General features: G+C 40.9%; 2 protein-coding genes across 2 annotated transcripts in view; one reads left to right on the forward strand and one right to left on the reverse strand.

The window, feature by feature from the left end:
* Window positions 1–1467: 1467 nt before the first annotated feature.
* atp7a (ATPase copper transporting alpha) lies at window positions 1468–18647 on the forward strand. Its single transcript, XM_005719793.1, has 23 exons — window positions 1468–1759; window positions 3027–3155; window positions 4310–4814; window positions 6153–6935; window positions 7058–7270; window positions 7367–7530; window positions 7702–7863; window positions 7974–8050; window positions 10028–10250; window positions 10397–10630; window positions 10747–10838; window positions 11144–11271; window positions 12152–12306; window positions 12397–12531; window positions 12612–12806; window positions 14787–14969; window positions 15066–15279; window positions 15371–15517; window positions 15599–15741; window positions 15932–16135; window positions 16458–16575; window positions 16674–16776; window positions 16875–18647. Exons 2-23 carry the CDS (start codon window positions 3036–3038, stop codon window positions 17149–17151), a joined length of 4575 nt encoding a protein of 1524 aa, XP_005719850.1. The 5' UTR covers window positions 1468–1759; window positions 3027–3035; the 3' UTR covers window positions 17152–18647.
* Window positions 18648–18686: 39 nt separating this feature from the next.
* sfxn1 (sideroflexin 1) overlaps window positions 18687–23813 on the reverse strand; it is a 10557-nt gene continuing 5430 nt past the window's right edge. Inside the window, exons 7-11 of the mRNA XM_005719794.2 lie at window positions 23554–23681; window positions 23418–23467; window positions 23163–23212; window positions 20924–20971; window positions 18687–20765 (exon numbers count right to left, since the gene is read on the reverse strand). Coding sequence (XP_005719851.1) covers window positions 20669–20765; window positions 20924–20971; window positions 23163–23212; window positions 23418–23467; window positions 23554–23681 — 373 coding nt within the window. The 3' untranslated portion in view covers window positions 18687–20668. The remainder of the gene's footprint in view (window positions 20766–20923; window positions 20972–23162; window positions 23213–23417; window positions 23468–23553; window positions 23682–23813) is intronic.

Below are 23813 nucleotides of genomic sequence, written 5' to 3' on the forward strand. Positions count from 1 at the left end.
TAATCAAATATTTGCAATAACTGGCAATTATTCTTTCAAATTTTGTCCCACTCTTTTTTGCAGAATTGTGATAATTTAGACATACTGGAGGGTTTACATTCAACAGAATGGTCTGTTTAAGGTCATACCAAAGCATCTGAGTCTGATTTATTTCCAGACATTGACTAGGCCACTTCAAAACTTTCATTTTATTTCTCTAGCCATTCAGAGTGTGTTGTTGTCCAGTTAGTAAAGCAGCAAAGCAACCAGCAGACTATCACACTGCCACCACTATGTTTTAATGTTGATATGATCTTTTTAAAAAAAAAAAAAAAAATAATAATAATAAAAATACTGTGTTAGTGACATGCTTTTGATTAGTTTTATACCAGATATGACTGGACACAAACTTTTCCAGAAGTTCAACTTTTTGCCACAGAATGTTTTCCCAAAAGTCTCGGGGATCATTTAGATGTCAGTTATTTTGTTTTTCAGCAGTTTCTTTAGATTGTTGCACAATGTGTTGCTTTTTCTGTTATCCTCCTTCACTCTGTCACACAGGTTCTATTTAATTGTTCATTGATTCAACAAGTCTGGCAGTAATTAGGGAAAAGACAAGATCTGCAGCTTTTCATTTAGGTCTGAAAAACTGAACACAACACTGACAATTAAACGTTGACACTGAAATTGCCCAAACTGACAAAGACTAACAGTAAAGTCTTATGGTTTTATGGTTGCAAGGCTTTATGTCACTGATGTTTTATTTATTTATTTGTTTGTTTTGTAAGCCATAATTCAGCAAGTTTGTAACTCACAAAGTTTCAACTAAATAGCTTAAGATTTCAACTTATTCACAAGTCAGAGTGAGTAACTCGACATTTTGAAAAACCTAACCTGAAGTTTTGGGATAAAAACCCAAAAAGACATAACAATTTGACATTTTGACTCAGTGCTGCCTGAATATTATTTTATTGTTTACTTTATTTACTTATTTTTTCAGTGAAGGAAACAAGGTTCCATAGTTTAAGTCTTAATTTTTTACATTCAGTCTCGTGTTTATTTTTGTTGCCTATAACAACCTTAATATCTGTAGGTAGATGAGAAGCAAAATGCAACCTAGAAAAAGCATGAATACATCTTAAAATGTATTATTATTATTATTATTATTATTATTATTATTATTATTATTATTATTTCGACTGCAGTAAAAAAAAATGGGATAAATAATATGGGACAAATAAATTCTCTTCTGTTATTGCTCTTTATTTATACCCTGAGTTTCGTCTTTAAGGCTCGTAAACTAAACTGTCGACTGATAATTCGAGTCCACGAAAGCGAACCCGTTAACTTACTAGTAACTTCTTTGCATGACATCTAATCTAACAACACCTAACCGCGATTTATATAAAAGATGGTTACTTTTAGAGAACGCCACAGCCTTGTAGGCAAAGTACAGGGAAAAACTACACCCTTTTACGTTGCCGTAACTCTCCTAGCTCCGCCTCTATCCCTGGACAAACAGGAATGCAGCCGCTCGTCACGTCAGCATGAGGAGACGCAACAAAATCAGCTACACATAGCAGAGTTCTGTGATAACAGAGGAAGAAAACTCTCAATCCAGCACTGTCAATTATTTCTAGCAGTCCTCACGATGCAGCGACGTATCCGCTTTGTTGACTGTAACGTAGGATGAAGAGTAGATACCAGCTAGTTAGCTTGCTCTGACAGTCGGAGTACTAGCCTGTGGCTAACAGTTTGCTTCACGCTGTGAACTGAGACGGTAAGTTTTTTCTCAGATATTTCTGTGGTGTCACGTTGGCCGCATTGCAACTAGTAAGAGACGGAAGTGCTTCCTATATAACCCTAAAAAGACATTAGGTAATATTTTTGGTACTTTTAGCTCCGTGGAGGTGATACTTTCTGTTACAAATACTGCTCACAAAAGGGATCAGTAGCTTTTTCGTACGGCTGACAAAGTCACCAAACTAGCTTTACAAATACTTTACGTTCCATTGTAGTCGATGCGTTTTTTTATATAACTGACCTTTTTCTAAAAAGTATTAAAACATTCACTAAATTACCTCTTCTGTGTGAACCTAATGTTTATCTAGATTAGTTCATCGGTGTCTCGCTTTTTCTAAACGTGGCCCGGGTCTTTCTCTCTAGTGTCATACGAGTCCCTTTATGTCATTCAACGGATCCGACCTGAGGATCCGACCTCATCCGTTTCATGGGATTTTAAACGGCTATAGCTACAGCCAAGAGTGCTGTTTATGCGGCAGATCCGTAAGTGATCGTCTGTAGATGTGACAGTATTCACTCAAAGCCCAGGAGGGGATAACAGAGATTATACTTAAGTTAAACATTATTTATCCACCAAAACTTGAACTTTAGATATGTTTCCAGCCCATCAACGAAACGAACGTTATTGTAAGCCAAATGAAACTGGGATCATGTTTCAAGCTTCACCTTCGACGGCAATGTTTGGACAACCTGATTAGTCCATGCCAGGAAGGAAGTACAGGAACAATTCTCGTCTTGTACAAACAAAGCTTTGTTTTGTTTCCACTTTTTGTCTAGTAAATGTACCAGAATTGGAAACACCAATTGCATGTCACAAAATTCGTTTAGTTTTTGTAAAGCTGCAGACCAGCTGTGCACATGGAATAACATCACCCTACTGTCTTTTTCTGACAGTTTCAAACCTTGCTATAGAAATAAAAATGGAGATTCACCCTGATGACACATTTTTAAAAACAGGCAAACTTTAAGCGGAGCAATTTTTGTATCTGACGTTAAGCCTTTTTTATTTTAGTAAAGCAAAGATAACCCTGACGGATGTCTCGATTTAAAATTAAACACTTTATTGGTAATATAAGGCATCGTGTATGTTTAGTTTTACATGCGTGTTTGTGTTTGCCCCATACATTAACATAACTGTCATTTCGAGAAGAACTACCCCGTCTTTCTCTACTCAGCTTTCGTGATCTTTTTCCTCAAAGCAAAGACTTGGTGGGAAAACCATTGTCTTTCTTGTGTTCTTTTAGGAAACAGTCATGACACATAAACGCAGCCTGTGTTCAGTTTCTCTTGGAGTGGAGGGTATGACCTGCGGCTCTTGTGTCCAGTCCATAGAGCAGCGCATTGGGTCTCTTCCTGGAGTGATGCATATAAAGGTAAACGTGGGCTCTTTAGAGCTGTTTGTGGTGGTTAGTGGGTTTGAATTTTGTTTTAATTAATTTTTAGTTTAAATGTCATGCAGCAGTCTTTGTTGAGGAACTGATAATAACATTTTGCTGACTCAATACTTCCCTCGTGATACTTACTGTTTAACTACAGGATCTGAAATAACTAGATGTTGTAACAGTGGTCAAGTATTTTAAAACCATGTATTAGATCTCATAAAGAAAAAAAGTATATTAACTAAAGGTTCCTTCCACCCGTATTAGGCCTGATTGATACCCTAATCTTACCCCCTCCGGACTCGCTCATCTGATTAAGAACCAAGTAGCATCAATGTAGCCATGAGAGAGGGTTTAATTGCAATAGTTGAGGCCTGCTGTTTTGTTTATTGTGTGTTTACCCCCGAGGCTGAGGGTAAATGAGACGATAATGTAATAGTGTGTTCCAGATAGCGCTCTGCCCTTTGCGGGACTGTGACATCAGCTCAATACATTCTGTGTGTATCCACAGAAAATGTCATTTGTGTCTTAAGACAGTTTAGGTCCTGGATTATTTTACATTAATCTATACAGACATGATCTGCGAAGAGTAAATAGATTTATTTTATGTTCTTAGTAGAACAGTCATTGTCGGATTAGTTTTTCCTCTTTTATTCTGAGAGTAAAGGTTAACCCTGCAAGCAGCCACACTTACTCACTCACTTGCTGGTTAACTTACGGCCAAGTCAGGCGATGCCTTCAATGTGTCACATGTTTCTTTCTTGCTAAAGTGAGAGCTGAGGGGATCATGCTGACAGCACATGCTGTGAGCTTGCCAAAGTCATGCATTTCTTTTCTTTTTTTTGTTTGTTTGTTTTAATAAAGGTTTAGTTCTGAGACAAGACAGTAAAAGCGTTAGGTGATAATAAAATCTAAGGAATCTGTATAGCTACACAAGACCAAAAATATCCCTTTCATAGTATCGGAATTAACTCTGAACCGACATTGAGTGCTTAAGAGTATTACTGGAGGTAAATCTGATTGTTGCTTGAATAAAATAGAAGCCACATCTTAAATGTAGCTATATTGCATATTAAGGTTAAGCTTAGCATTTATTCCAATTTTGTTGACTCCATTTTACATTTTCTCTTTCAACTCCACTTTTGTAGGTGTCTTTAGAGGGCAAGAATGCAACTGTCATATTTGACCCCAGCCATCAGAGCCCAGAGTCTCTGTCAGAGGCCATTGAGGACATGGGCTTTGAATCAAGTCTGCCAGCTTCCAGCAAAGCCACACCAGTCCCTACTGATATCCAGTTGGTCTCCACCTCGGGCATGACACCCACAGCCCAACAGGAAGCATTGAAGAAACTATCACAAATTCAGGGAGTGCTGGATGTCAGAGAGAACCTGCCACAGACGGGCCTCACCGTCACCTTTGTTCCCTCCCTGACGTCCACGCAGCAGCTTAGTGAGGCGGTGGCCAGCGTAACACCGCCGGACATCTCCACACCGAGCAGCCCTTTGCAAAAAGACCCCACCTCCTCTCCATCTCAGACCACGCGAGGTGGAGCGGCCATCCTTAAGCTGCGCATTGAAGGAATGACCTGTCACTCCTGTATTACCACTATTGAAGGAAAGATTGGTAAACTCAAAGGGATTCAAAAGATCAAAGGTGATGTACTCGACCCATTTGCAAACTTGCAGTCATATATAACTTTACAGCCTGAGCTGGAAGAGATGTTGTAGCGCGACTGCTGAATTGCACGTCCTACATCTCAGGTGTCATGTCATTGTGGATCAGCGAGGCTGTCTTTAGGTTCAGCAAGTAGAGATTGTTTAGTACGATATGATTATGACTCATGAAATCCCGGCTGGTTGGAAAGAATGACTTGTAGACGGGATTATGGTGGTTGAGTGCAGCATGATCCCTGCGTTCAATGTGGTTGTTTGCACAGCCTGTCAGTGTACTGTTTGCTCTGTCAAATTTGTTTCAAACTGACGCAAAAAGGGAAGTTTTATAGTAATGATGACATTTATTTTCCTTTATAAAAAAAGAACAGAAAAAGTTATGCGTATTTGAAATTTTTCGAAGTCAGTTTTTAACTGTTGTAGTTTGTTGCCCTGAAGCTCAGTATTGGAGAGGATTCTTTTGTTTTTTTTGCATGGTATTCATACTTTGGCATAAGACAACTCCGGACATGTAAAATCATTCAAATATTTTGTGAGCTAAAAATATCTTTTGGGCTCACCTATTCTTTTTGCAGTCGTTCATACAGGATGTGTAGTTTAACTTTCTGATGTTTTGGATCCAAATAAACAGATCTGACCAATCAGATCAGTATATTTGGCAACAAGTGCTGTCATGGCTAAACACTGCTCCGGCTCATAATCGTCTCTCTGAAATGAAATTATCTCTCCCTCTTCAAGCGAGGTCCCATTTCTGCTAAAAGAGCTCAAAGTGCCCCACTGACATCCTGAAATATGTACGAAAGCGAGCGTGATACAGTTTTAACTTCTAGATCAAAGCGTAAAATTGTCCCCGCTGCTGCTTTCTCGTGAGAATTTGATGAACCCAGAATCTCTGTTTCCTTCTTTTCTTGTTTCAGAAACATCAGGATGAACTTATTTTTTTTTATTTTTATTTTTTTGTCACAGTCCGTGTTTTTTTGTTTTTGTTTTTTTTGTTTTTTAGGACGAATGCTCCACAAAAAATATAATGTGTTTGGTTTGTATGTAGGCCAAGTTCAAATCTGGAATTTTGTGTTGTTTTTATGCAACATGTTCAGTGTGTAACGGCCTTCAGAGTGAAGTAAAGGCTTTGTCTCCTGGAGCTTTAAGCTGGACCATCAAAATGATCTCACATCGATTGTATCTCGTGTGTCTGATTCTCTGCCAACATCTTTGTCCTTGTTTCACACACAGTGGCTTCCGCTTCTTGTCAAAGAATTTCATTTGTTTTTATTTGCTTTGTGCTTCTGTTTTAACTTTCCTGTTTCCATCTCTTCCACAGTTGTTTTAGAGTCTCAGGAAGCTACACTCGTCTACCTGCCTTACCTCCTCACTGTCCAAACCATCATTGATCAAATTACTGTGGTTGGATTCAAGGCCTTTGTGAAGTCTAAGCCCCGCCCCCTGCAGCTGTCCCCCAGTGAAATGGAGCGCTTTGTTGATTCTCAAAAACAAACAATTTCGTCGCCATCTGAGACTTCGGAGGAGACTGAAATCTTCATAGACACCACGCTCGTCGCGCTTAGGGTCAAAGGCATGCACTGCCGTTCCTGTGTGGTCAACATTCAGGACAATATCTCAGTGCTGCCTGGTGTGTCTTCTGTGGAGGTGTCTTTGGAGAATGAGAAGGCCTCCATCTGCTATGACCCCCAAACGGTCACAGTGACTCAGCTGCAGCAGGCAATTGAAGCACTGCCTCCAGGAAACTTTAAGACTCAACCGTGGGACTCCTCCGGTCCCCTCAGTCCTGTGTCCACATCACCTGCTCGCACTTTACCACCGTCATCATCATGGCCTACAGGAGCAAACCAGGCTAAACCTGCTGTCTTGCAGCCTTGTTTTAATCAGCCACTGGGATCTGTGGTGAATATCCACATTGAGGGCATGACATGCAACTCCTGTGTTCAGTCCATTGAAGGCATGATCTCCCAAAAGAAAGGGGTCATGTCAGCCGAGGTCTCTCTGACTGATCACCAGGGGATCTTTGAGTACGACCCTCTGCTGACCACACCAGAGGAGTTGAGGGAGGCCATAGAGGACATGGGCTTTGATGCCTTTCTGCCTGGTAAGAGGACCGATTATGTTGGCATTTAATTACCCACATGGTTTCAGGCCCAGAGCACTTTTATTTTTAGAGGCTAGTGAGCAAAATTAGCATCATTAATGAAGAAATCTTCTTGTAAACAGAGACCAACTCTCTGCTGCCTGCGCCACATCCTCTTTCATCGAAGTCTTCAAGTATAGCACCTGTCAAAGGTAAAGAGGTGGACAGTGACCACCACAAAGAAACCCCACAGGGACTTAGTGGAGAAACCAACTCTAAATGCTACATCCAGATCGGCGGGATGACCTGTGCTTCCTGTGTGTCAAACATTGAGCGAAATCTCAAGAATGAACCTGGTGTGTTAAAGTTTTTTGGGTTTTCTTTTTTTTTTTGATAGGATAATTTTTTGTTTTTCCTTAGGAAATAAAGAGAATATCTGTAATGTTGTGCAGGTATCTACTCTGTTCTGGTGGCACTAATGGCGAGTAAAGCAGAGGTCCGTTATAACCCTGAAGTCACCGATCCTATGAAGGTAGCCGAGTGCGTGAAGGAGCTGGGCTTCACCGCCTCTGTTATGGAGAACTATGAAGGTTCAGGTGGAAACGTTGAATTAGTGGTGAGTCACTGTGAGGCTGCATTGACTTTATGTTCTTTAATGCATGCATGCAAAACCATAAACAAACATTTCTCAATAAGGATTCACTAGATGAGGTGCATTCCTCCCCTCATATTCTCATTATTTTCTACCTCTTCATCTGCCTGTCTGCTCCTCTTCACCTTCTTTCAGGTCAGGGGAATGACGTGCGCTTCTTGTGTTCACAAAATTGAATCCAACCTCACGAAAGAAAAGGGGATTATCTATGCCTCTGTTGCCTTGGCAACCAACAAAGCACACATTAAATTCGACTCTGAAGTTATTGGACCACGAGACATCATCAAGCTGATTGAGGTATTACGCCTTCCTCTGTTTATTTATGCATGTGTTCAGTTATACTTTTACTAATTCATTGGTCTGGATAAAAGTCTTTAAAGGCCTCATCAGGAGTTTGTTTTCTGTAGAATCTAGGGTTTGAAGCGTCTTTGGTAAAGAGGGACCGCACTGCCAGCCACCTGGACCACAGCAAAGAGATACGACAGTAAGCAGCATTTGGTGTTTGTCAGTTTAAAAACCTGTTTTTTGTGTAGTTATGTATGTTACCATACTGTGTTGGGACATGAGTCTGGTGTTCAAACTCTTTTTCTTTTTCCTTTTTGTTCATCTGAATGTTGGCTTGATCGTTTATCTGACTTTCCTAAGAAAAATCTTTTTGTAGAGTGAAGTGCTTAGGCCATTATAGGCAGTAAAATGTAAACTTATCAGAGAGTGATACTAGGGATTGAAAGTAATCAGTTAGTGTTGAGCGTGAAGCTAGTTGTCAGTGTCACAAATGTAGCTCTCTTTGTACCCAATAAGGTAATCGAGCTAAGTTAAGCTGCACATGTAATATGCTTCAGAGGAGGTTATTTTCATATTCAGCTCTAAAAAGCACTCTCAGCTGAGGGAAAACATTTCATATGCAAGGCCACGAAGGCCAAGTCCACTTGGAGGGTGCATGCGTAATTAAGCATTGTAGTGTCGTGTCTTGCTGCAGGTCATGGGACAGAGCCCTGTTTTTAGTCCCTCTCTTATTTACGTCCTTCAGATCCAAGCGACCTCTCGCATGCCCATGGGAGCAGAAGCTGTAACACTGACCTTACACTCAGCTGCACATGTATTCATTTGAAAATTGCAGGGCAAAATTGAGGATACGGTACAATGTGTCGTACGTGGAGCATATAACTGTCATTTTTCTTTATTCAAATTTTTTATGTTTTTGAAGCCATTTAATTGATTTGCACTATTTTAAATAATATCATGTGCCATTTTATAAAAAGCTGTTTAAAAAATAATAATACTAATAAGACCTGCAAACCTGTGGTTTCTACAAGCATCCAAAAATGCTGTCAGAGATCAAATATTTTAGGAGAGGTGGGAATTACCAGACACCTCATGATACGATGTTATCATACTACTTCATTTACTATTTCATATTATTGCACTTTTTAACATTTTGAAATATGCTGAGTATTGCAGTAACAATTATTGCGATTTGTCACCTGTTCTTTCATCAGCAGAGGTAAACTTTATTATCTGTTTTATCTAAAATAATGTTATCTCACTTCATTTATTTATTTAGGTTTTCCTCCAAATAGACTGTTAACCGTACAACACTGGCTTGAAAGCCAGGCATAAGTGGCGTCATAAGACCGGGTCAGTCTGGTATCAGTCTTATATCAGACCCCATTCACCTCAGGCTGATATCATTCTGCATTTGTATGGGGTCAAGCTGGCAATAACATGCTATCTGTGAAGTGTGATAAGTGGTTGAAAATCACACGTGTTGCACTAAAGATAGAAATATTTACACATTCAGCAGAAATTTAACTGACATTGATACTCAGTGGCCTTCCTGTACTATAGGAACATAATCAGACTGATGGCAGCATGTTGGCATCTGTCTGCATTTATAAATTAGACTGCAGTTACTGTCAAACCTTCAACAATCTCTCTGAGTGATTCCAGTCAGTTCAAGTCAGACTGTGACCAGGCGACCTGTTCACTCAACTTTCGATCTAAAGTCATTGTGAGTGTGTAAGACCTTCAAGCTCTGAGCAACCCTTTCTATTCTATTCTATTTTATTTTATTTAACTTGTGTGGCTGAGCCATTAGCTTGGTGTGAATTAGGAGGTTGCTTTGTCAAGCTAAGTGTTACCAGTGTTTAACGGTTTTTGAGTTGAGATGATTTAATGTAAGTTGGCTCGACTAACATTATCTCAGGGTTTTGGTGCATGAGATTAGCCCTGTTGTTTGTAGTATTCCCAGAGCATTTATAGTTATTTAATAAATATCATTATAATATCGCCCCACAAAATATTGCTCCAAATGTGTATGAATGTAGTTTTGTTTAGTCATACTGGCTGTGAGAGAGTTGTGTCTTGGTTCTTTTTGTTATGATTATTAAAGTCAGCATATGTTTGCTTTGTCGTTTTAAAAAAACCTGTTACTAAGTGAATATTATCTTCCCTTGCTAAGGTGGAGGAAGTCTTTCCTTGTGAGCTTGGTTTTCTGTGTGCCTGTGATGGGTATGATGATCTACATGATTATTATGGACCACCAGATGACAGTTTCACATCATCACAACAATACGGCAGAGGACCGCAACCGCTACCACTCCACCATGTTTCTGGAGAGACAGCTGCTCCCAGGCCTCTCCATCATGAACCTCCTCTCCTTCCTGTTTTGTGTGCCTGTACAGGTAAATCACAGGGATTAACTTCACTCCCAGGAAACATGATAGGGAACTTTTAGTAATAGTAGTATTAATTTTTGCCCTCAGGAGAGAAAAGTCGTGGAGTCATATTAATGATTTCTGTTTTGTTTTGTTTTTTTCTCTCTCCTTAGTTTATTGGAGGTCGCTACTTCTACGTTCAAGCCTGGAAAGCCGTGAAACACAAGTCTGCCAACATGGATGTGCTAATTGTTCTGGCCACTTCCATAGCCTTCACCTACTCGTGCGTCGTCCTAATTGTGGCCATAGCGGAGAAGGCAAAAGTCAATCCCATCACGTTCTTCGACACACCGCCTATGCTCTTTGTCTTCATCTCTCTGGGACGCTGGCTGGAACAGATAGCCAAGGTTTAGCTCATATTTATTAATATCTGTGACATTTTAAGTAACTTTACTTTTTTGAAAAGTCTGCAAATCGACACACATGTATAAAAAGTCAAATTGTTTTATGTGCCGTCTTCCAGAGCAAGACTTCTGAGGCTTTGTCCAAACTGATGTCTTTACAAGCCACTGAGGCCACAGTCGTCACTCTCGGCAGTGATAATTCAGTTCTCAGGTACTCCTGGTTCTCTACCCTCACCTTACACATGTTGACTTGGTTTTAAATGACAACATAATGAAATGTTTGCAGTTAGAGTACCTGTTGAAATAGACAACAGTGTATAAAAAAACAGCAGGGGAGTTTCCAGAGTTAGTGTCAGATTTAATTGACAATTTTGACCTTGTGTGTCTCCTAACAGCCTTTCCTAAACAGTCTAGTATCATTATTATTATTATTATTAATAATCTTACAATTTTTTTCAGTGTCAAAAATGAATTTGTTTTTAGTATTTGACATTATTTTATGTTTGTGTGTTGCAGTGAGGAGCAGGTGGATGTGGAGCTGGTTCAGAGGGGTGATATAGTCAAAGTCGTTCCTGGGGGAAAGTTTCCAGTCGATGGGAGGGTCATTGAAGGACATTCCATGGCCGATGAGTCCCTCATCACAGGTTGGTCGTCATTAATTGTAGGACCTGTATCTATGCATGGACTGGTGCTGGATGTCTATAAAAAGTGTTAATAGGTCACTTATGCTCATCGTGGGCATGAATCTCATGGTCATATGGAGCTTTTAATCATTTCTTTGAAATGTTATTTTTCTAGGGTGGAATGATTGTACAGGATACATCTTTTATTACTTTAAAAAGACAAGAATTTGGTTCATAAGTTTAGATTTATTTTAGATTTTCTCTAATCTAGAATTAATATTTAGTTCTTTCAGCCAGTTGCACCTCACCAGGTGCCTTTGGTAGCCATCAACAACCTTGGCATAATTCTTCCTGGGCATTTGACCTCTCTTGGCAGAATTGGTAGAGTTCATTTAAATTAGTTTGTTTCTTGGCACAGACCTGACTTTTAAGCATAATGCAAAAAATTCTAATAGGGTTGAAGTTGAGACTTTGAGAAAAAACAATTTCAGAAGCTTAATGTTAACCTGCTTCATTCATTCCAGAAGCAGTTTTGTTGTGTGTTTCTGGCTGTTGATTTCAGGGGAAGGTGAAGAATTCCTTTGTTATTTTATTATTGTTACATGGCATCCACTGACAACAAACAGCCCAGAGCACGATGCTACCATCACCATGCTTGACAGTGTTCTTAGATGCGAAAGCCTTATCTTTTCTCCTCCAAACATAACTCTTGTCAAGGTGGTCAAATAGCTCAGTCTTTGTCTTGTCCGACCTTAAAACCTTTCTCCAGAAGGCCAAAAGCATCTGTTTGGAGTGCAACTTGCTATGGGAACCAAACCAAATATTAGTGGGTGTGTTTTGTTTATTTTTTTTTCTTACCTGTACTGCAGCTTTTTGACCAGCTGTTGCTTTATGACTCCAGGTGAGGCCATGCCAGTGACGAAGAAGCCCGGGAGCTCGGTGATTGCAGGCTCCATTAACCAGAACGGCTCTCTGCTCGTCAGTGCTACACATGTTGGCATGGACACTACGCTGTCTCAGATTGTCAAACTAGTGGAGGAGGCTCAGACTTCAAAGGTGAATTACATGGTTTGGCCTGTGCACTGTATATACCAGCTTTGAGAGTAACGCTGTACAAGTGTTTATGTCTTTACTTTGTGTTTTTAGGCTCCCATCCAGCAGTATGCGGATAAAATTAGTGGCTACTTTGTACCCTTCATTGTTGGCATATCTGTGCTTACCCTGATCGCCTGGATCATCATTGGCTTTTTGAACTTCTCTCTGGTGGAGATGTACTTTCCTGTGAGTTCTTTTCCTTTTTACTTCAGTTTTATGTCATTTTTGTGAATTGGAAAAAAGCTAACATCATTTCCTTCACGCAGGGTTACGACAAATCCATTTCCAGGACTGAGGCTGTGGTTCGCTTCGCCTTCCAGGCCTCCATAACCGTGTTATGCATCGCCTGTCCCTGTTCCCTTGGCTTGGCAACCCCGACAGCTGTCATGGTGGGCACAGGGGTCGGAGCCCAAAATGGCATCCTGATAAAGGGGGGAGAGCCACTTGAGATGGCGCATAAGGTGTGTTAATGATGATTTTCTGACACCTCTGTGTTAGCCAGGCGGTTATATATGAGAAAGCATCTGTTAGTTTTAACACGTTGAATAAAATTATAATTATATAAATGCAGGCAGATATCAGATGGGTGAGACTGAATGCATTAAATTTGATTTATCGATGTAGTGCCACATGTATGCACTTATTCGATTACGTGACATGCATAGTGATTTATTTCCATCATCTAAAATGAGCTTTTTAGACCTCACAAGTGCATTTACTGTATTTTTGTTTTAGTGGGTTATTTTCACCTCTCAAGTATGATCCTCCTGAAAACCAGCCTATTCATTTATGTCTTCTGTAATGGACATTTTGTTGTAGGGCTGGGCTATATCATACCGTTCACGGTAATACCGGTGTAATTTTGGGCAACGATAGGAAGATGAAATATCGCGATAGAATATGGGTAAAACGCACATGCGCAGTGCCTTTGTTTACATATGCACATGGCGGTGACGCAGAATGAGAAGAGCGAAAGCGGTTCGCTGAATGAAACGGATGAACCAGAATTGGTTTGTAAAAAAGCTGCAACTTCAGTGGTGTGGAACTGGTTTGGCTTTCATCGGTCAGATACACAACAAAGCACTATTTTTGGTAGAGCATGCCAGCGGGCCATCGTTATTACCGTGTTGTTTGGAAAATACGGCGCACTTAAAATCAATCCTTTGATTTTTCTGAAAATCGACAGCGCCCCTTATAATCCCGTGTGCCTTATGTATGAATTCTGGTTGTGTTTACTGACCTCAAAACGATTTTATGTACACGGCGCTCGAAAATCTGTCAAATGTTTTAGTACGACTTTGCTAAGCTACGAAGCCGCACCGCTTGATGGATTGTCGGAGCATTACGGCTATCGTAGGCAGGAGCCTCGCGGAGTGATACGTACTGTGCTTCAACATAATATTACCGTATTGTGTGTCTATAACCTCTTTTTAAGTTTTGTGGATATTATACATGGTTATGCTGAGGATATGTCGGCCAATTTCCACTGGAAATGCCTTTTGGTTAAACTGTCAGCAAGGAATTTGCATTTGCACTGTTAAATTTTTATATAACTTTAATGCACATAAAAAACAGCTGCTTGTTTAAGTGAAAATACATTGATGGGGTTTTTTGCACTAATAAAGTTGTGGAGTTGTAAAGCATTTTGTCTAGTGTCAATTATATCGTCAGTTATATCGTTATCGCAAATTTTCAAATGTATATCGTGATAAATATTTTTGGTCATATCGCCCTGCTCTAATTTGTTGTTGGTCTATATCTTTTGACTTATTTGAGCTACCCCACTAAGTCCTGATGTACTAAATAGAGGACATCCTGGGTTTTCCGCTGATATGTCATGTGTTTGAGTGGCCTCTTTTAGCTGCAAAGAGGAAGGAAATCACAAAAAAAATGTTAAACAAAAAATGTTCAATGGGAAGATCCCCCCCCCCCAGTTTTCAGGAGGTTATCAGAGTATTATCATCACCCTGTTATGTCTGTGAATGCGATAACTCGAATGAGGAGTTTTAAATTCATGCCATAGGTGTATCTACTAAAAATCTCAGTTTACAATCTCAGTGACCGCATGATCAAGGTCAGAGTTCTCTGAGAACAAGGTGCTGTAGGATTTTGAAATTGATACAGTAGGTATATCTACTAGAAGCCTGAGGGGTAGCACTGGGGGCGCCAGTATTTTTATATTGTAGTTTTCTGTTTCATGAATTGTAATAATTTTTCCACATTCTTTAATTTGCTTGAGAGCTGTTATTCTGAAAAAAATTCCCATCTCCTGCTTTAATCGTTAAAAAATATTAAAAAAAAATCTTAAAGACTGTTAAAGATGAGACACATGAATAAATAATTAAATTCTCGATGTTGGAGGTGATAAACGTCTTTTATATTTAGATATCATTTCTGGGATCACAAAGTAAATAACTTATAATATTATCTTTCATATGCAGGTTCAGTCTGTGGTGTTTGACAAGACCGGCACCATTACATACGGGGCCCCAAAGGTTGTTCAAGTAAAGATCGCGGTGGAGGGGAATAAGATGCCTCGCTCCCGCCTGCTGGCCATTGTAGCCACAGCTGAGAACAACAGTGAACACCCGCTCGGAGCCGCTATTACCAAATACTGCAAACAGGTTTGCCTTTCATCAGATTTGACCCCACGGTGAGATGAATGATAATCTACAGTATGTATATGTGGAAGATGTTGATCCATTGTTATTTGCGTGCAGGAGCTTGGCACAGAGTCTCTTGGCACGTGCGTGGACTTTCAGGCGGTGCCGGGCTGTGGCATCCGATGTCAGGTGAGCAACACAGAGAGTCTGCTGAAGCAGTTGGACAGTGACAGCGAGGACAACAACCAGCGCAACAGTGTCCTAGTCCAGATCAGCGACAGCCGGACATGCACCAGCTCCCATCCACTCATCATGGACCCACAGCCGCAAAGTATGTTTGGAAGTGCATTCCTACTGCACGATTACAGTTGCTGTAAAGTTGTGTTTCACTTGCTTTTATGCCTTCTTGCTGTTGTTTGCAGGCCTGCTTCAGACAGCCACCTATGTAGTCCTGATTGGGAACAGGGAGTGGATGAGGAGGAACTGCCTGCAAGTCACACCTGAAATCGACGAAGCCATGATCGAGCACGAGCGCAGAGGACGCACTGCTGTTCTGGTGGCCGTAGACGGTGAGTAGCAATGTTAAAATTGACTCTTTTCTCTCACTTTCTGACTGCTTGAAACTTAAAAACCTTTTTTTCTGTGCATAGACCTGCTGTGTGCAATGATAGCCATAGCAGACACAGTGAAACCAGAGGCTGAGTTGGCGGTCCACACGCTGACCAACATGGGTCTGGAAGTTGTGCTGATGACTGGAGACAACAGCAAGACAGCTCGGGCTATTGCTGCTCAGGTAAGCAAAGCAGACGAATGAAGAGCTGATTAATACTGATGCTATCATTAGACTTTTGTTACTAGATGGTGAAGTTGTAACAGAGATGATGGCTTCGATTTTTTTGCTTTTCTGCTTTAATGTCATATTAAGCTGGAAACCCAACACGTGTTTGATTTCTGAGCTCATCATTCTGCTTTTTGTCCACCAGGTCGGCATCAGGAAAGTGTTCGCTGAGGTGCTGCCCTCCCACAAGGTGGCCAAAGTGGAACAGCTGCAGCAGGCGGGAAAGAGGGTCGCCATGGTGGGTGACGGCGTCAACGACTCGCCCGCTCTGGCCATGGCTGACGTGGGCATCGCCATAGGAACCGGGACAGATGTGGCCATAGAGGCCGCAGATGTGGTGCTGATCAGGGTGAGAATCTGATCCGACAAAGGTGTCTGTTTTGTAACATGAAAGCAGCACAGATGATATTTATCATGATGTGAATCACATGCAGACAACACAACAGACACAGAGGTCACCAGTCACTCTCCAACTTGAGAAACAAAAGTCTAACATAAAAAAACCTTGTAGACTGAAATAAAAACAGTTGATCTGTTTTGTTTTTTTGTTTGTTTTTTAAAGCTTTGTGCTGAGAGGATTTTACTTAAAGCATTTCAACTTTTTCACCTTTTTGCCACAAATTGCTATTAACGCCCTGCTCATTTACCCAGTGTTGTTCTCTTGTCTTCAGAATGACCTGCTGGATGTGGTCGGCAGTATTGACCTCTCTAAAAAGACCGTCAAGAGGATCAGGATCAACTTTGTCTTCGCTCTTATCTACAACCTGGTTGGAATTCCTATTGCTGCTGGTAGGTTCTTTGGTGGGCTGAATGCAGAGTGAGGTCATCCACTTTTTTAGTATCATAGTGAAATCACTTGTGGAAATACGAACCTCATCTATTTACAGGGGTGTTCCTTCCCATCGGCCTGGTGTTACAGCCGTGGATGGGCTCTGCTGCCATGGCGTTGTCATCAGTCTCTGTGGTTTTGTCCTCGCTTCTACTTAAATGGTAATGAAATATTTGGAGTTTTGTTGAAGTATTTTGTGTGTATTTTGTGTTAATTCATAAAAACTTCTGTCCATTTTATCCCCTTCATCTTTATGTAGTTACACTAAACCCACTGCAGAGAAGCTGGAGGCCAGACTGGGTACCAGCAGGCGGCAGGGCAGCCTGTCTGACGTCAGCGTCCACATCGGCATGGGCGAGATGCGTCGCCCGTCCCCCAAACTTAGTCTGCTAGACCGCATCGTCAACTACAGTCGAGCCTCAATCAACTCGCTGCGCTCTGACAAGCATTCAGTCAACAGCTTCGTGCTCGGCGACCCCGACAAACACTCGCTGCTGGTCGGGGACGCTGCGAGCCACGAGGATGACTTGTGTTGAATCTGAGGAGCTTACAATAGAAAGTGCGTTTATTCCAGGCTGGGCCATGCTAAGTCAAAAGGGTTACATTGAATAATGGCCCTTCCATCTGCTGTAGGTGCCCTCAGGGCAGCACTGTTTACGTGAAGAAAGCTTTCCCTTGTTTTCTTTTAGCCCAACCCACTGATCACACTCTTCAGACTATGATGAGATGGGTTTTGTTGAGGTTACGCTCTTGGGGACACTCTTAGACAAACTCATTGACACTACAATCCACAACTCTCCCGTGTCAGCTTCTTCAGAGCCATGAAGCAGGTGCCAATCCAGGAAGCAGAGCTGTGATCATCGTTGCAACTTTACAATCTTGAACATCTATCCAAAGACATTTAAACAGTGGTGCCCTTCCTAAGAGTGGACAGAGTAGAGTTTTATTTTAGTTAATCTCCCTAAATGGAAAAGTGTTGTATAATTATATTCCAAACTATTTATACTATTATTTATCGATTTTTTTTTTTCACTACATCAATGTAAAACATGAAGTTCTTGAATCCAAATGTAAATTATGATTTTGACGTTCCCAAAAAATGTGTGATTGCTTAGAAAAGTTATGCATAAAAACTTTATAACAAGCTGCAAAAGGGATTGTTAAGCAAAACTAAGGAGTGAGATGTGAATGTCAGTGTTACCTAAAGTGCCAGTTGAAGTGCCACCCGGCAATTTCAACACATTCCAAAGATAGCAGCATTCAGAGGTTATCTTGGACTTGATCTTCACAAAGTGTGAGCAGAGGTCTGCTGAAGGTCGATTTAAGCTCTAGTTTCAGCATGCGTCAACTCGCTCCAGCTGTAGTCAGTCATCTGTCAATGTATGTGAAGATTGTTTGCTGTTGCAGTGAAGCAGAAGTTGTTACATGGATTATGATGTTCTTGGATGTCTTTGAGTTGTTGCAATTAGGCTTGTGTTTTGAAATGGCTGAACTCTAAATGCCGTCGTGTCCTTCCTTGTGTCTGCAGTAAGCAAGGTTGTGTTACTGTCGTTAATGCAAGGCTGTCACTTTCTCAGCTTTTTTCTTTCCTTTTTAATAGGATTGATGCTGTTGCACTTGATCAAAGAGACTCAGCACGAACAGAGTAAACACAGCTGTGTCCCAGCAGTCCGCCAAACAAGTTACTGAGAAGCAAACGCTAGAATAATAGTAATAGTTCAGTACTATTTAGATCCCACCAGATTTGAGGAGGATGCTGAACAGCCACTGCTGTTGTGAATCATTAGAAAACAGTTGAGCTATTTTGGTTTCCGAATTATTTCTCTCTTGCTTTTCCTCCTGATGATAAGTACATCAGCACATCCTGCCACTTCCCCATGATGCACTCTGGTCTGGTCAGTTCTGCCAGAATGCTGTTTTTGTGCAATGCCTTTTTCAAGTGTCCATAAGGCCTCAGATATCTGTGTCCATGTTTGCGCGTTCTTCTGAACATTGTGTGCCTTTTAGAATAAAAAATGCTTTCGTAGCATCACATTGCTGTTTTTGCTTTAAGCCACTAGATGGCACTGTGGATCAACAACGACCCTCGCTGTGGGATTTTATCAAGTTTATTTCATCTGGTTAGTCAAAACATTACATCACCCCAGTGTACTGCAAAACAATCAGAAAACATTCTTTGTCACAGTATTTTAAAAATTATTAATGCGAGCTATAAATGACTTCCTCTCGAGTTGATTCGTCTCGCTTTGGCTGTGTTGAAATTTCATTTGATTTGGTAAATTGAATTTTCTTAATTGTTAGAGTTAACTGATCAAGCACGGACTGAAATCGGTGTGGTTCTAAAAATGTGCAGCATTTGGAAATCTGCTACAACATTGTGCTTTTCTAGACACACCGCAAACAGCTGGAATTGGAAAGTGCTACATTCAGTCACCATGAACACGAGAATAACAAATTTCACTTCAATAAACTGGAGAGAGCTCCAGGGCGTCTCTCTGAAAACACTGAAAATCTAGAATTGTAATTTTACAGCGATAAATTCAAAGAGATTACAGAGTTTAAACATTTAAAAACACCTCACAAAAAATTACATCATATGGGAAGGAGTCTGTAAATATTTCAAAAGCATTTAATTTTTGTTGAATGCACGCTGGGTTCCAGAAACACATTTGAGTTGGGTTAAAGGTGTGAGTTTTGTTGCTTTGAGTTAATCTTTGTTCTTTTTTTTTCTCCCACTCGTGATTTTAAAAATGTCCGGTGATGCGCTTGGCCTGGCACCGAAAGCGAGTTTACAACAGTTTACAGACACATTCTTTTAGACACAACAGGTTAATCAACTGTGTCCAAACACGCGTTATCTGAATCCTGACTGCAGAACAAAAGTACAGAGCGGAAAATCTACCTGCTTTATCAGCTCGCTTGGCTTGAACTTGGTCATGGCATGTGCAGATATGACTGAGGTGCAGCTAAAGTAAAAGGGGGCGCTGGAGGTCTTTGCTTCAGATATCTTTTTGGCTGGGAGTTTGTGCATTCCTCAAACTCACCGGACTCGAAATGTGTTACTGTTTGAAGTTTTCAAAGCAGGCAGAGTGTTAGCGAGATGAACCATTTAGGTGTGGCGTTGACAAATAGCATCCATGAGAAGTCTATAACATCTATAACATCTATATCTGACACTCTAAATGCATATAACGATGTAAAAACACTTCTGCCACCTTGTGTTGTTATTAGATCTCTCATACTAGAATTGGGCTTGGTAGAAGTAAGAACCAGCGTGTTTTTTCTGAAATGATTGATATGAATTTAACATTTATTGTCAGTGTTCCTGAACACAGCCTCTGTGTCACTAAAGAGGCAGAAGAATACTTTTCAACAAGCCAGAGAGTGGTTTGTTCACACGTGTCTAGCAATTAGAATAAATAGAACAATAAACACTGATTATTCAGACATGAAATAGCACCGTGCTGGCCTATTATAACATCCCATTTTAAAGGGTGTATCCCTGGAGAAGGCTTGTTTAGTATCACTCATTTGGCAGGTGAGTTAAAGTGAACACCAGGAGGTTGAAATCCTTGACAGAGGTTTAAAAAGTACAGATTTGGCAAATGTAATCAGATCTGACTAGTCAGAATAAAGACCAGAAAAAAGAAAAACCGCCGGGCAGACAGATGTGACAGTGGTTTCATGGCAACATAAGATCAACAAGTCACAGACATTAAAGTAATAAAAACATGGCACAGAAGAAAACCTTACGATGGGCCACTAAACATCTGTCGAGATAAACATCAAACTTTTAATCCCGCTTGGAGAACATCTTCAGCAGTTTCAGTAAAATCTACAATCACTGACAAACGTGAACAGCTCATTACAAAGAGGCTGACAGCGAGGGGGAGTCCTCAGATATCCATCTGGATCGGTGGAGGTGAGGAGAGAAAAACTTAACTTTGGCACACTGAATGAGGAGAGCTGGCAGAGACGTGAGGAGCGAGCCTGCAGCTGTGTTATGGCAGTGTTCGGATGAGGTTGGGCGGTGATTGGGGGGGTTGCACACACTCATAGCCCTTTGTTGAAGTAAACCCTCTCCACTCCTGGGTGGTTGGCACGGATTTTCTCCTGCAGCTCCGGCTCCAAGCGGCTGACTGACATAGAGCTGGATTAGAGGGCAAAAAATAAATAAAAGGGGTTAATGGGTCAAATGCATACAATGTAGGCATGTAATGCATCCTTTTGGGCAGAAAAAGACTCATGCATATATTCACATAATAATAAGATGATTTACTACTAATAACTTCAAAATGGTTCACTCACCTTTTCTGAGGGAATAAAGCACAACAGAGTGGTGTGGCAAACACGAGGCTGAAAAACAAGAAACGGAAATGATGAGCTCACGTGTTTTTAAATTAAAGGCCTCTCGAGCTCACCGAGATTCAAACTTAGAGATTTTTAGTAGATACACCTATGGTATCAATTTATAGCTCTTATGTTGCTTGGTTCTCAAGTTATCGCATTTGCAAACTTACGTGTCCACACCGCCTGGCCAGGTGATAACAATGCCCCATCAGCTTAGTATAGATGAGGGGTAACAAAAGCCCCTCAAGAACTATGTCTCAGACTCTGCAGGCCTCAGTCAGCATGTTGAATTTAAGAAGTTCATGACAGCACAATTAGAAAAAGACTGAACGGGTATGGTGTCTTTGGACAGGTTTCCAGGAAAAAGTCCGTTCTCTTTAAAAAGAACATGGTAGCTTAAGTTTGCAAAGTTGCATCTGAACAAACCTCAAGCTTTCTGGAGCAACTCAACCACAACATACCAGCACACCTGATACCAACTGTCAGGGAGGATGGTGGAGGGCTGATGATTTGGAAAGCCTGTTTTGCAGCATCAGGTTGTAGAAACCCTGCAGTCACTGAGTTAACAGTGAACGCATCTGTATACCAAAGTGTTCTAGAGTCATATGAAAGTCATGTGACAGGACGATAATCCTAAGAACAGAAAAAAGGTGCAATGGCCGAGTCAGAGTCTGACTGAAATACTGTGACATTGTGGCATTAATGAATGCCTGCAAACCTGAATGAACTGAAGCAACGTTGTAGGGAAGAATGGACCAAACTGTTTACATAAACTCACACATTTACACAGACACACTGCTGTGATGGTGGAAGCTTCTATAAAACAAGGTTATTTCAAAAAATGATGTAAATGTCCATTTATCGGGAGCTTATTGAGGGGAGATACTGATATCAGTCTGATGGTACTGAAATTATTGGTATTTGGATCAATCTGTCCACCTATAACTTTTAACAGAGGTCTCAATCACGCAGCCTAGGGGGGCAAAAGTATTTGAAATTTTAAAAAAACAAACAAGACAATATTTGTGGGTGTTTTCTTGTTTGGTTCATTGTTTTTTTTTTTTACTACTTGAACACTAAAGTGGCCCTCCAACGAGATGACGGCGGCAGCAGCGGCCCACCGGTCATTTAAGTTTGAGACCCCTGATCTATAACATCACAGGGAGGGGGAACAGCTTTAAACCTGCATTCTATCAGAAGGCCACCAGATGGCGATAGCTCTGATTATAGAAATCTCCATGAAAAGCTTTCATTCTTGACCTCTGTGAACACTGCTGAGTTTATGGGATCAATCACTTCTTTAGGGGCACATCAAATAAAAAAATGAAACCTGTTCTGTAAATCTTGGTCGTACCATGTTTCAAAATGGAGGATTACCTAAGATATGGAAATCATACACTCATGAGCTAACTAGTTATCAATCAGAGCCAGAGTCCGTGTCACATCCATTTTCTGGCAAGCAAGATGGCAGCGACAAAAACGTTCATCTCGAAGCTTCGAAATGGGAATCTAGAAACTAACAGGTGATGTCACACCTTCAATTTACGAGGGGCAGCCAATTAGAAGAAAGTCGGCATAAATGGAGGGCATATACACTACCTGCAAACCAAAAGCACAAAGCACTGTTGAAGCACTGATAAACACCAGGTGTACGGTAATTTCATCCTTGTGGGTGCAGAAACATCTGCACATTATTTAAGTAATGAAGCATATAAGTAAACTTCCATTACACATTGTGGAAGTGTGTGGATTAGCGTTCTCCTAAAAGGAGCCTGCTTCCCCATTTTTGTGGATTAGCTTGCAGAATGTGGTCCTGATCACAGTCATGTGAGTTACACAAGACTTTAACTGGTCGCACCGAGGGCTCGTGAGGCAACGCCGAGTAGGAAGCACAAAGTGAAAAGCTGGGTGATGATGTGCAAGTCATCATGAAAGAAAAAAAAGGAAGCAGCAGATTCAGTTTCATGTAAAAAATAATTAAGTTATTGAGCCACACACGGGCTAAAGCATCTTCATATCGTTATCCACTGAGCTAACAAATTTTATGAGGGCATTTTATTAGGGGCATTACACTACACTGTAAATGGAAGCATTTATCATCAGTGTGATCTTATGTTATGATTGTGGGGTGTTTGTAGTAAAAAGAAGACTGCACATGATGGTGAACGTATCAGGTGAACTATCTCTGGCAACTCACCAGAATCCCACCAGGCTGACTTGAATAGGTGCATTCATCCATGGGAACCTCTGAAAAAGGCCAGGCAGAAAAAAATGAGTGAGAGGCACAAAAGCGGCAGAGAATCCGAGAGCGGCCTCATGCACTCGGGGCTTTTGGTCTCTCTAATATGTGATCATAAAAAGGAGCTAGGCAGTTAATGATCGTCTAACTTGCTGACATTTAATGCAACAAATGCATTTCTCATATTTTGTCTTAACTCAGGCGTGTGCTTACCCTCAGAAAGGCCTTCTTTTCCAAATGGTTCATTAAAAATGGGGGAATAGCTGAAAAGAGAGGAAAACTGATTTTATTTCTGAAATTAATAATAATATCTGAAGCCAGATGTTAAAGTGAGAAAACACTTCCATACCCATTCCCGGAGAAGCCATGAGAATCCTGGAAACCACAACCTGAGAGATGGCCTGCTGCGCAGCCTTTGATGACTCTCCTAACCTGTTGTCATTTTCATCCATTATAGGTATACCATGCTGAAGCTCTCTGAAGACAACAAGCAAAACTGGTAACAGTTCTGGAGATAGATGACTGTGAATGCTGAATGCTCTGAATAATATGCATGGAAATGCACAAGAGCTCCTGCTGAAGAACCTGGAAACTGAAATGAAATACAGC

Source organism: Pundamilia nyererei, unplaced genomic scaffold, assembly GCF_000239375.1.
Source record: "Pundamilia nyererei isolate P.nyererei 1_Seehausen unplaced genomic scaffold, PunNye1.0 scaffold00001, whole genome shotgun sequence".
Taxonomy (NCBI): Eukaryota; Metazoa; Chordata; class Actinopteri; order Cichliformes; family Cichlidae; genus Pundamilia; species Pundamilia nyererei.

What these genes read in the sequence shown, in the direction of transcription:
- atp7a (XM_005719793.1), top strand. Translation starts at nt 3,036, where the DNA reads ATGACACATAAACGCAGCCTGTGTTCAGTTTCTCTTGGAGTGGAGGGT. An exon ending in AGTGATAATTCAGTTCTCAG is followed by an intron (nt 10,839 to 11,143) that starts GTACTCCTGGTT and finishes TGTGTGTTGCAG; the next exon opens with TGAGGAGCAGGTGGATGTGG. An exon ending in AGGAGGCTCAGACTTCAAAG is followed by an intron (nt 12,307 to 12,396) that starts GTGAATTACATG and finishes TTGTGTTTTTAG; the next exon opens with GCTCCCATCCAGCAGTATGC.